The sequence below is a fragment of the Leucoraja erinacea genome, chromosome 5 (genome assembly GCF_028641065.1).
Source record: "Leucoraja erinacea ecotype New England chromosome 5, Leri_hhj_1, whole genome shotgun sequence".
NCBI classification, from domain to species: Eukaryota; Metazoa; Chordata; class Chondrichthyes; order Rajiformes; family Rajidae; genus Leucoraja; species Leucoraja erinaceus.
This window is the reverse complement of record NC_073381.1, coordinates 90,775,330-90,788,023: the sequence shown is the minus strand read 5'-3', so window position 1 is coordinate 90,788,023 and position 12,694 is coordinate 90,775,330. Positions and strand designations below refer to the sequence as shown.

Here is a 12,694-nt window from a genome sequence, read left to right as displayed (position 1 = left end):
TCGAAAACCCCCAGCCCCAGGTGCGGGTGCAGAGGCCCGGACGCTTCTCCTTCCTCCTGCAGTGGACCCAGGTGGCTGCCCCACGCCGTCACGGGGAAGTTGGGGAGAGCTGGCTGGAGGGGAGGAGGGTGAGCCTGGGGGGGGGGGGGGGGGGGGGGGGGAGGAGGGGGGGATGGGGGGAGGGGGGGGGGATGGAGGGGTGGGTGGAGGGAGAGGGGTGGGGGAGAGGAGTGGGGAGAGGGGGTTGGGGGCGGGAGGGGGTTGGGGGAGAGGGGGTGGGGAGGAGGAGGGGGAGAGAGGGGTTAAAGGAGAAGGGTGAGGGGGTTTTGAGAAGGGTTGGGGGAGAGGGGTTGGGGGAAAGAGGGTGGGGGGAGAGGGTGGAGGAGTTGGGGAGAGGGGTTGGGGAGATGGAGGGAAATAGGGGGGAGATGGGGCGGGCCACGTGGAGCAGTGCGGTAGGGAGAGGGGGAGATGGGGAGGAGTGGTAGGGGAGGGGGGTCGGGTGAAGTCTAGTGTTGCTGCTGACAGAGGCAGGGGTGTTGAGCACAACACATGGACATCACAAACGCTGGGCAGACGTTGACCAACACAAAATGCTGGAGTAACTCAGTGGGCCAGGCAGCATCTCTGGAGAGAAGGAATAAGGGGTCGAGACCCCTCTTAAGACGGGGAGTCACGGAAATATGAAAATAGAGATATGAAAATCTGGAACAAATCAGAGTGGGCACCGATGACCAAGGAAAGGTGGTGCATGGATGTCTGTGGGAGAGAGATAACATTCATATATGGATGCGAACAGGGGAACAAGCAGGGCAACGAGGGTGGTGGAGGGATGGAGAGAAAGGGCATGCAGGGGTTACTTGAAATTAGAGAAATCAAAACTCATACCGCTGGGTGTCAGCTGCCCACGCAAAATATGAGGTGCTGTTCCTCCAATTTGTGTGAGGCCTCACTGACAATGGAGGAGGCCCAGGACAGACAGGTCAGTGTGGGAATGGGAGGGGGAGTTAAAGTGTTTAGCAACCGGGAGATCGCATACCGGAGGCCAAGAACAGTCTGCCTTGGCCTAGGCAATCTCCCTGATCCCAGATCCATCTTCACCCCTCTCGCCCTCACCCCTGTCGCCTGCACCCCTGCTCCCATTCACCCCTCCCCCTGCACCCCTCTCCCATTCACCCCTCTCTCATCTCTCCCCCTCCCCCCCTCCCCTTATCCCCCTTTCACCCCTCTCCCCCTCACCCCTCTCCCCTCACCCCTCTCTTCTTCACCCACCCTCTCCCCCTTCACCCCTCTCCCTCTCACCCCTTCACCAGTCTTCACCCCACTCCCCTTCACCCCTCTCCCCCTCACCATCCCACCCTCTCTCCCTCTTCACCCTCTCCCCCTTCACCCCTCTTCTTCTTCACCCCACTCCCCTTCCACCCCCTCCCCTCTCCCCTTCACCCCTTCCCCCTCTCCCCCTCACTACTGCTGCCCCTCGTCCAGACTGCCATTCCTGCACTCAAATACTCCCTGACTGCTCCTTCCCCCACAGCCCCCGTGTCTCTGTGTGTGTGTGTGTGTGTGTGTGTGTGTGTGTGTGTGTGTGTGTGTGTGTGTGTGTGGGGTGTCTGTGTGTGTGTGTGTGTGTGTGTGGTGTGTGTGTGTTGTGTGTGTGTGTGTGTGTGTGTGTGTGTGTGGTGTGTGTGTGTGTGTGTGTGTGTGTGGGGGTGTGTGTGTGGTTACTGATGGTTCCTCGGCTCTTCCCCCCCCCCACAGGGCCGGGCCAGAGTGCGGATGGGGGCGGAGGTGATCCAGGTGAACCGGTCGATGGAGCCGGGAGCGTTGCTGAGCTACACGCTGAGCGACCTGCGCATCCCCAACAGCTACAGCGTGCAGCTCACCCCCCCATCACCAGCTACGGGCCCGGAGACAGCGCCCAGCGCATCCTGCACTACACCCACCGTGAGCACTGTGGCGGGAGGGGGGGGGTCTGGGGGGCAAGGGCTGGAGGAGGGGGGAAGGGCAGGGGAAGGCACAGGGGAGTGGTGGGAATGTCTAGGGGGATGGGAATGAGCGGGCATGGGGGGGGCAAGAGGAAGAGCTGGGGCAGGGGGGAGGGGGAGGGCAGGAGCGGGGGCAGGGGGGAGGGGGAGGGCAGGAGCTGGGGGCAGGGGGGAGGGGGAGGGCAGGAGGTGGGGCAGGGGGGGAGGGGGAGGGCAGGAGCTGGGGCAGGGGGAGGGGGGGAGGGCAGGAGCTGGGGCAAGGCAGGGTGGCGGCAGGGGAAAGAGGGGAGGATAAGATCGGCATGGACGGATTCCCCATCCACTCCCCTTCCCCATCCCTCTTCCCCCATTCTCTCCTCCCCCCATCTCCCTCTTCCTTCACTTCCTCTCCCCTTATCCCCCCCATTCCCCGGGGTTCTGCAGGGAAGGGGGTTAGTTGGGAAGGGGGGTCCTGTGTGGTGGGGAGGGGAGTTAGGGTGGTTTCTGGGGCTGCTGACCTCTCTCTCTCACTCGCTCTCTCTCTCCCTCTCTCCGACCCACCACAGCTGCCTCCTCTCTGCCTCCCTCAGGTAAGGTGGCCACTGGCCTCCACCCCCCAGCACACCCCCACAGTCCAGCCCACAGTTGCCCCTTCCATGCAAGCTCCAGAATCGTTTGATTATTGTCAAATGTACCCAGCCCCAGTCAAAATCTTTTTTCCCCCATTAAGATATTCAAGGTGAGGGAGGGGGAGTGATTTCATAGGGACCTGAGGGGCAACTTGTTCACACTGAGGGAGATGAAGGTAGAACAGTACAGCACAGGAACAGGGCCTTGGCTACACAAGATCCATGCCCAACATCACGGCAAGTGACACAAAAATGCTGGAGAAACTCAGCGGGTGCAGCAGCATCTATGGAGCGAAGGAAATAGGCAACGTTTCGGCACGAAACGTTGCCTATTTCCTTCGCTCCATAGATGCTGCTGCACCCGCTGAGCTTCTCCAGCATTTTTGTGTACCTTCGATTTTCCAGCATCTGCAATTCCTTCTAATGGCAATGTCTAACATTTTCAATGTCCAACTCTTCAACCCGTTACATGGGTAAGTGGGAGTGATCCTACGCCGATGAAAAGAACGAATCTTCCAGTTCTTTATTGAAGTAGTTGTACAAACAAAGAGATGAGCGTCCCTCATCCTCTTTATTCTGATACAAACTGCAGCTCTCCCTTCTTACTATCTGGTGAGACTACCTGTGTGCTCTCCCATTCCCGTGCTTGGTCTGCCTGGTTTGGGTCACTCCCTGTCCAATATGAGCCATGTAATGCCCATCTATGCATCAAATGCCCACCACGAAGCATTCAAACTAATACTGCTAGAAACATCTAGACAAAATAATGTAATATGCCAACAGTAACTAGCCTAAACCTAAACAGCTCCTACAGCACTATCATATCTGCCTCCACCACCCCCTGGCAGTGCATTCCAGGCACCCACCTGTGTTCAAAAAACGTACCCCGCACACCTGCTTTAAACTTTCCCCCTCCTCACCTTAAAGCTATGCTCTGGAGTGGTGGACACTTCCACCCTGTGAAAAGCCCTGGGGTTAGGAGGGAGAGATAGATCAGCCATGATTGAATGGTGGAGCAGACTTGATGGGCCGAATGGCCTAATTCTTCTTCTATCACTGAAGACCTTAAAAAGGTACTGATTGTCGCCCCTCTAGTGGCCTCGAAATGTATATACTTAGTCATACGAGTCGTCCTTAAATACAGGAGAGGTGCCGGAAGACGGAGGGCGGCAAATGTTGTACCTCTTTTCAAGAAGGGCTGCAGGGAAAATGCTGGGAACTATAGGCTTAATATCTGTAGTTGGTTAGTTACTGGAGAGTATTCTGAGGGATAGGATATACAGGCATTTGGATGGGTAAGGGACAGTCAGCATGGTTTTGTACGTGGGAGGACTCTCACAAATCTGAATGATTTTTTTTGAAGACGTGACCAAAAAGGTTGATGAGGGCAGAGCTGTAGATGTTGTGTACATGGACTTCAGTAAGGGGTTCGACAAGGTTCGACAGGGTTCCGCATGGTAGGCTGCTCTGGAAGGTTAGATCGCATGGGATCCCAGGAGAGACAGTAGAATGGATAGCAAATTGGCTCCATGGAAGGAAGCACAGGGTAATGGTGGAAGGTTGCTTCTCGGACTGGAGGCCTGTGACTAGTGGTGTGCCTCAGGGTTCAGTGCTGGGCCCGTTACTGTTTGTCATCTACATCAATGATTTGGATGAGAACATACAGGGCAAGATTAGCAAGATTGCTGATGATACAAAAGTTGGTGGTTTTAGCAGAGAGTGAAGATGGTTGTGAACGATTGCAGCAGGTTCTGGATCGATTGGCCAGGTGGGCGGAGGAATGGTTGATGGAATCTAATACAAAGAAGTGCGAGGTGTTGGATTTGGGGATGTCGAACAAGGGCAGGACGTACACAGTGAATGGTAGGCCTCTGGGTAGTGTTGTAGAGCAGAGTGATCTAGGAGTACAGGTGCATGGTTTTCTGAAGGTGAAGTCACAGGTAGATAAACTGGTGAGAGTATTGGAGTCAGAGTAACATAGAAACATAGAAACATAGAAATTAGGTGCAGGAGTAGGCCATTCGGCCCTTCGAGCCTGCACCGCCATTCAATATGATCATGGCTGATCATCCAACTCAGTATCCCGTACCTGCCTTCTCTCCATACCCCCTGATTCCCTTAGCCACAAGGGCCACATCTAACTCCTTCTTAAATATAGCCAATGAACTGGCTGGCCTCAACTACCCTCTGTGGCAGAGAGTTCCAGAGATTCACCCACTCTCTGTGTGAAAAAAAAGTTCTTCTCATCTCGGTTTTAAAGGATTTCCCCCTTATCCTTAAGCTGTGACCCCTTGTCCTGGACTTCCCTAACATCGGGAACAATCTTCCTGCATCTAGCCTGTCCAACCCCTTAAGAATTTTGTAAGTTTCTATAAGATCCCCTCTCAATCTCCTAAATTCTAGAGAGTATAAACCAAGTCTATCCAGTCTTTCTTCATAAGACAGTCCTGCCATCCCAGGAATCAGTCTGGTGAACCATCTCTGCACTCCCTCTATGGCAATTGAGTATGGAAGCTGGGAGGTCATGTTGCAGTTGTATAAGACGTTGGTGAGACCGCAATTAGAATATTGTGTTCAGTTCTGGGCACCATGTTATAGGAAAGATATTGTCAAGCTTGAAAGGGTTCAGAAAAGATTTACGAGGATGTTGCCAGGACTAGAGGGTGTGAGCTATAGGGAGAGGTTGAGTAGGCTGGGTCTCTATTCCATGGAGCGCAGGAAGATGAGGGGGGTTATTATAGAGGTATACAAATTCATGAGAGGAATAGACCAGGTAGACACCTAGTCTCTTGCCCGGGGTAGGACCAGAGGACATAGGTTCAAGGTGAAGGGGAAAAGATTTAATAGGAATCCGAGGGGTAACTTTTTCACACAAAGGGTGGTGGGTGTATGGAGCAAGCTGCCAGAGGAGGTAGTTGAGACTGGGACTATCCCATTGTTTAAGAAAGTTAGGACAGGTTTGGAGGGATATGGACCATGTGCAGGCAAGTGGGACTAGTGTAGCTGGGACATTGTTGGCTGGAGTGGGCAACAGGGCCTGTTTCCACACTGTATCACTCTATAAATGATAGGAGTAGAATTAGGCCATTCAGCCCATCAAGTCAATCCGCCATTCAATCATGGCTGATCTATCTCTCCTAACCCCATTCTCCTGCCTTCTCCCCATAACCACTACTAATCAAGAATCTATCTGTCTCTCCCTTAAATATGTCCACTGACTTGGCCTCCACAGCATTCAGTGGCAAATAATTCCACAGATTCACCACCCTCTGACGAAAGAAATTCCTCCTCATCTCCTTCCTAAAGGAACGTCCTTTAATTCGGAGGCTGTCAGGTCTCCCCGTCACTCCCTACACCTCACCGCCTCCCCCTCCCCCTCAGACGGCCCCTCGTGAGGGACCCTGCCCGTGCAGCTCCCCCTGCTCGCCGCCCCCTCACCCTCCCTCTGTTGCAGGGGAGCTGGTGTGTGGCTTTGAGGACCAGGGTCTGTGTGGCTTCACCCAGGACACGCGTGACGACTTCGACTGGACACGGGAGAACAACGTGACCCAGAACCCCAAGAACACGCCCAACACCGGCCCTCGCTTCGACAACAGCGGCAAGAAGACTGGTGGGGCCCGGGGGGGGTGGGAGGGGGGAGGGGGAGGGCGGAGTGAGCGAGGGTGGTGGGGGGAGGGGAGGGGAGGGTGAAGGGAAGATGGAGCAGGATGGGGAATGAGAGCAGAGTGGGAATGGGGAGTGAGAGTGGAGATAGAGAGTGAGGGGGGGGTGGGGAGAGACTGGGGAGAGGGTGGAGAGAGGGGGGGGATGGGTGGGGAGAGAGAGCAGAGTGGGGAGGGGGGGGGGGTGAGTGTCTACGGGAGGAGGTGGGGTAGGGTTGTCTTTTGGGGGGGTGTGTGAAGGAGGGTGTGTCGGAGTGTAAGTGGGGAAGGGGTGTGTCGCGGGGGGTGGGGGAGCCAGGGTGGGCCGAGCATCACTAATCTCCCCCTCTCTCCCCCCCCCCTCAGGTTACTACATGTTCATTGAGGCTTCGACCCCCCGTCGGCTGGGAGACCGTGCCCGTCTCTCCAGTCCCCTGTACAACGTCAGCCAGAAGCGGGGCTTCCGGCCCCCGCGGACCACCCCGTTCTGTGTCTCCTTCTACTACCACATGTACGGCAAGCACGTGGGTGGGTATCTCCGAACCCTGACCCCACACATCTCCGACACCTGACCGCAACTCCTGACCCCATCCCACCCCCCACCCCACGGCTGATCCCTCACCCAACCCGATCCCCCTTCCTCAATTATCCCCACTCACCCCCATCCCTTCCCCATCTCCCCTCCTCCCCTTAGCCCATCTCCTGACTCCCCTCGTCTCGTCTCCCCCCCTTCCCATCTCCCATCTCCTTCCCCCGTCCCCCCTCCCCGATCCGCTCCCCATCTCCTCTCGTCTCCCCTCCCCCTTCTCCCGTCTCCCTCCTCCCGTCTCCCCTCCCCTCGACCCCTCCCCATTGGCCCCTCCCCTCGACCTCTCCCCATCTCCCCTCGTCTCCCCTCGCCCCTTTCCCCATCTCCTTCCCCCCATCTCCCCATCTCCCCTCCCCCCTTCTCCATCTCCACTCCCCCCCTTTCCCCATCTCCCACCCCCCCCGTCTCCCCTCGACCCCTCCCCATCTCCCCTCCCCATCTCCCCTCCCTCCGTACCGCGTCCCACCTCCCCACCTCTTGACCCCTACTCCGTCTTCCATCCCCTCGACCTCTCACCCCATCTCCCCTCCCCGTCTCCCCTCCCCTTGACCCGTCCCCTCGTCTCCCCCTTGCCTAACTTACCAAGACCCTCCAAGGGCCAAGTGAGAGGCCTTTGACCCTGAAATGGGGAGAGCTCAGGGCAGCTTGTTCCTGTCAGAGTGATGGGGCAATGCAGGCAGGCAGGAGTAGGGAACCCCAGCTGCAGTGAGATCATAAGGTCCTAAGTGATAGGAGCAGAATTAGCAGCCATTCGGTCCATCAAGTCTACTCCGCCATTCAATCATGGCTGACCTATCTCTCCCTCTTAACCACATTCTCTTGCCTTCTCCCCATAACCTCTGACACCAGTACTAATCAAGAATTTATCTATTTCTGCCTTAAAAATATCCACTGACTTGGCAAAGAATTCCACAGATTCCCCACCCTCTGACTAAAGACATTTTTCCTCATCTCCTTCCTAACAAAAAGTCCTTTAACTCTGAGGCAGTGACCTCTAGTCCTAGACTCTCCCACTGGGTGGAAACATCCTCTCCACGCCCACTCTACCCAAACCTTTCACTATTCTGTACGTTTTAATGAGGGAACCCTCATTCTTCTAAACTCCAGCGAGTCCAGGCCCAGTGGTCAGGAGGGAGGAGAGTTATGTCAGGGTGAGTGCCTTCAGGAGAAGGAGGGGTGTAGAACAGAGAGATGGAGAGTCCAAGAGGTACAAGTACATTGCAGGAACAGGGTACTGATTCTGGATGATCAGCCATGATCACATTGAATGGCGGTGCTGGATCGAAGGGCCGAATGGCCCCCTCTTGTACCTATTTTCTATGTTCCTGTTTCTATTGGGCTCCGATAGTGGTGACTCAGGATGCGTGGATCAATGGAGTGGTGCGGGACTTTAGAGATACAGCATGGAAACAGGCCCTTCGGCCCACTGAGTCCACATCGACCAGCGATCACTTCCCGTACTAGCCCTATCCTACACACCAAGGACAATTTACAATTGTTTGAACCAAAGCCAATCAACTCACAAACCTCCACGTCTTTTGGAGTGGGAGGAAAATCCGAGCAGCCGGAGAAAACCCACGCGGTTCTAGGGAGACCGTACAAACTCCGTGCAGACAGCACCCGTAGTCAGGATCGAGGCAGCCCTGGTTTGTCCCGTCCCGGGTCCAGCCCTGGTTTGTCCTGGTCCCGTCCTGGTTTGTCCCGTCCCGGGTCCAGCCCTGGTTTGTCCCTTGCCTGGTCCCGTCCTGGTTTGTCCCGTCCTGGTCCCGTCGCCGCTAGCTGACCCTGTGCTCGCCCACAGGCTCCCTCAACGTGCTGCTGCGGTCGCCGGGGGTGAAGACAGTGGAGAAGACGGTGTGGACCCTGAGCGGCAACCAGGCTGAGGAGTGGAGGCGAGGCAGTGTGACCATCAACCCCAGCAGCCCCTTCCAGGTAATGGGGGAAGGGGACCACAGATGGCTGGGCTGGGCTGGGGGGGAATGAAGGCGGAGAGGCGAGGCAGTGTGACTATCAGCTGGGGTGGCCCCTTCCAGGTTAGGGGGAGAGCGAGGAGAGGCAGGTGGGGGGGGGGGGGAGGAAAGGGGGGGGCATGGGGGTAGAGAGGGGAGTAGGGGGGGAGAGAGGGGGGTCGTGGGGGGGGGGAGAGAGAGTGGGGGGGAGAGGGGGGGGGGTCGTGGGGGGGGGAGAGAGGGAGTAGGGGGGAGAAGAGGGGGTCGTGGGGGGGTAGAGAGGGTTGGGGAGAGGGGGTCGTGGGGGGGAGAGAGAGTGGGGGTGAGAAAGGGGGGTCGTGGGTGGGGTGAGAGGGAATAGGGGGGTGGAGGGAGAGGGGGATGGGGGGGAGGGGAGGTGGGGGGAGAGGGATAGGGGTCGTGGGGTGGGTTGGAGGAATAGGGGGGTGGAGGGAGAGGTGTGTGGGGAGAGAGAGAGAGGTGGGGGGGAGGAGAAAGGAGGGTCGTGGGGTAGAGAGGGATGGGGAGAGCGATGGGGGAGAGGAGCCGGAGTTAGAGATTTGGAGGAGGGGAGGCAGGGTTGGGGCGGTAGAGGTAGTGGGAGTGGGCAGGTATGCGGACGGGACGGGGCGGGGTGGGGTTTGGGGTCCGCCGCTCTCTCAGCCGCTGTCCCGCCGCAGGTGGTGCTAGAGGCGGTGCGAGGGGCCGGATACCTGGGCGACATCGGCCGGGACGACGTGAGCATCACCCGGGGCCCCTGCAACAAGCGGCCCTTCTCCGAGAAGGACGTGATCCCGAGGGACCGCAACGCTGCCGCCGCCGCCGCTCTAGAGCGCCCGTGGGCCGCGGGGCTGCAGCCGCTGCTGCTGGTGGCGCTGGGCGGCCGGGCCCTGCCCCGGTGATGGGGCCCCGCAACCCACCCACCCATCCTGGGACTCCCCCTCCCCCCTCACCCCAACCCCAACCCCAGTCCCAGAACCCGCCCGGACCCCACCTCCTCCCCGGGACCCGCCTGGGTCCCACCCCCGGGCACATTCGCCGCGACCAAAGACTGTGCCGTCTCTGTGGGGCCCCGGGTCCGGGACAAATGCTGGCGCCCCCCCATCACCTCCTCCCCCCCCCCCTAACCCCCACCTCTGACCAGCTCAACCCAACACCCACCTCTGACCCCCCCGTAAACCCCGGGCCGGTCCAAATAAAGCACAACCTGAGAATCCGATGGCTGTAACTGGTGTCACCTCCCCTGGTCGAGAGCACCACCCCCACCCCCCTCTCTGCACCTCCCACCAATCCCCCTCTACCTCCTATACCCTCTACACCTCCCACCCGCCTTCTCTACCTCCACCCCTCCCCCCCCTCTACACCTCCCCCCCACAGCCCCCTGTCCCACCCCACGCCTCTCTCCACCCCACCCCCCTCCACCTACACCCCTCTCTCCCCTACACCTTCCCCCCACCCCCCTCTCTCTCTTCCTCCGTTCAAACTTTCCCCATCCGTCTCCTCCCTCCTCCCGGACCCCACCCTCGGCCTATCGCTGTACACGGCCGAGTGAGCTGGTGGTCTCCCTTCCCCCCATGGATACTGATCCCACAGACCCCCCCCCCCCCCCCCTCCTGGTGACCAGGGCCCTCCCTTCCTCCTCCCTCCTCCTCCCCCCCCCCCCCCCCCCATGGATACGACTGATTGTAAACTGACCAAAAGCACAATGTAAAGCTCTTGCTGTATCTTAGCTCAGATATTCAACGTTTTAATAAAACATTATTATTATTATTATTCCAAAGAACCCGCGCGTCCGGGTCTGGTTCCTGTGAGAGGAGGGGGAGGTTTGATGGGATGGGGGAGCGCGGAGTCGGACTAAAGTCCAGTGAGCCAACACTAGCTATCTCGGACACTGGGCGGTCCTGACCAGCAAGCCCTTGACTGAACCTCCTACAGACTCTCTCCCCACCCCACCCCACATCTGAACCCCTGCCACAGACCAGACTGCAGGATGGTGCCCTGTCTCCAGGACATCCTGGGGGGAGGGGGGAGGGGGTTAGCAACCACACTGGGACCAGTGACAGGGAGGGAGAGAGAAGATGAGGCCCTACACAGACAGGCTAGGCAGTGGTTAAAAACAGGGAGCTCCTGGTGATTCAGGATTGCCAGGCACTGGTGAGGCTCGGATAGAAACATGTATGGCCGTGGAGGTCAGGACGATGGGAAGGACAGGCATGGGAATATGGTGATGCTGGTGGGATGAAATGTGTTTATTGTGGAGAAAGCAGGTGGACTTTAGAGGCTGTGTTGATGCTTGGGACCAAGATGTGGCCGTTGCCATTGGGAGTCGGGCACGACCGGCAGCTCAGTGATCCAGGCTTTTGCTGTCTTAGACCTGATCGAGAGGGGAGGTGGAAGGGTTGCATTACTGATCGGGGAGACTGTCACGGCTGCACTCAAGAGAGGCTCCCGATGTTGGGGGGTCCAGAACCAGGGGGCCACAGTTTAAGAATAAGGGGTAAGCCATTTAGAACGGAGATGAGCAAACACTTTTTCACACAGAGCTGTGAGTCTGTGGAATTCTCTGCCTCTGTAGAGGCCAGTTCTGCACCTGTTGTCTATTGACTTACTGGAGGTTTCGTCTGCTGAGGTGGTACAGGTGGAGGTTAGAAATATGAAAGGTGCAAGCACTCTGCTGGGATTGTACGACATTCCCCCCAATAGTAAGTGCGGAATTAGAGGAACAGACATGTGGACAGATTACATAAGCGATACCAAAGGGACGGGATTATCTTAGTGGGTGACTAACCTCCCCAACGTTGAGCTTGGACAGGACAGGATTTGTGAGGTGTATCCAAGGTTTCCTCAAACAGTATGTGGATCGTTCAAACCCGAGAAGGAAGAATTCGTCATCATTTTGTGTCCATCTTGACTGGGAAGGGAACATACTGGATGGAGCTTGTGTTGGGAAATCAGCCAGGCCAGGTGAATGGTGCTGCAGTGGAAGAGGATTATATGGAGACACAGGTAACTACCTCCCCTTGCCGTGGTCGGTGAGCTTGTCGTGTGTCTCAGTGACCCCTAGAGCTATGCCAGCGGGAGATTCGCCTCCTGTTAGGGTCTCCCATGCTGGCCAGATCGAAGGGTAGAGGCGAGACGAAGAGCGTTCCACTGGTCCTCCAGGTTGGAGGTTGAGCACAGGGCCAACAACCCTGTCTCGTAAAACAAATATGTTACGGAAACAGCAACTGGAGGAATCAACACTGAGTGGAGGACCTTCGTTGCTGCCCTGCATGCCTGGAGGCAGAATAGGCAGTAAGTAAGTAGGTAACAGGTAACTACAGATGCTGGAATCCTGAGGAAAATAAACTGGAGGAACTCAGCGGGTCAGATACCTGTGGACCAAACAACTTGTCTGCCCCGACCTGAAAAGTCAGCCGTTAATTCCCTCCCCAGATGCTGCCTGGCCCGCCGAGCACTGCGTACAAGAGTGGGGAGTCATGTTACTGTGGTACGATGCACTGGTCAGGCCACACTTGCTAGAGCGTTGTGTGTGGGGATGGTCACCGTGCTGCAGGAAGGCTGTGGTGGGGACAGGGAGGGGGCCGGAGAGACTCACCAGGAGAGGGGGGCTGGAGTTACAGGGAGGGAAGGGCTGGGGCTGGGGTTTCTTCCTGGAGCGCAGGGGGCTGAGGGGGGGGGGGTGGGGGGGCATAGAGATGGTTATGAAATCACAAGGGGCACAGAGAGGCAACATGGAACACAGTACAGCACAGGAACAGGCCCTTCAGCCCACAATGTCCATGCCCAATCCAATGCCAGCCAGGTTAAACTAACCTCCTCTGCTGCATGTGATCCATATCCCTCCAATCCCTGTATATCCACGTGCCTGTCCAAAAGCCTCTTAAATGCCACTAGTGTATCGCCACCACTCTTGGCAGTG

At 57.5% G+C, this 12,694-nt stretch overlaps 1 protein-coding gene across 1 annotated transcript in view; it reads left to right on the top strand.

Moving 5' to 3' along the window:
- Positions 1 to 9,734, top strand: part of LOC129697682 (MAM domain-containing glycosylphosphatidylinositol anchor protein 1-like) — a 41,167-nt gene extending 31,433 nt beyond the window's left edge. The window contains 8 exon segments of the mRNA XM_055636390.1: positions 1 to 128; positions 1,759 to 1,884; positions 1,887 to 1,944; positions 2,531 to 2,554; positions 6,048 to 6,203; positions 6,601 to 6,762; positions 8,625 to 8,755; positions 9,453 to 9,734. The exon segment at positions 1 to 128 is cut by the window's left edge and continues 27 nt beyond it. Coding sequence (XP_055492365.1) covers positions 1 to 128; positions 1,759 to 1,884; positions 1,887 to 1,944; positions 2,531 to 2,554; positions 6,048 to 6,203; positions 6,601 to 6,762; positions 8,625 to 8,755; positions 9,453 to 9,674 — 1,007 coding nt within the window. The 3' untranslated portion in view covers positions 9,675 to 9,734.
- The last annotated feature ends 2,960 nt before the right edge of the window (positions 9,735 to 12,694 follow it).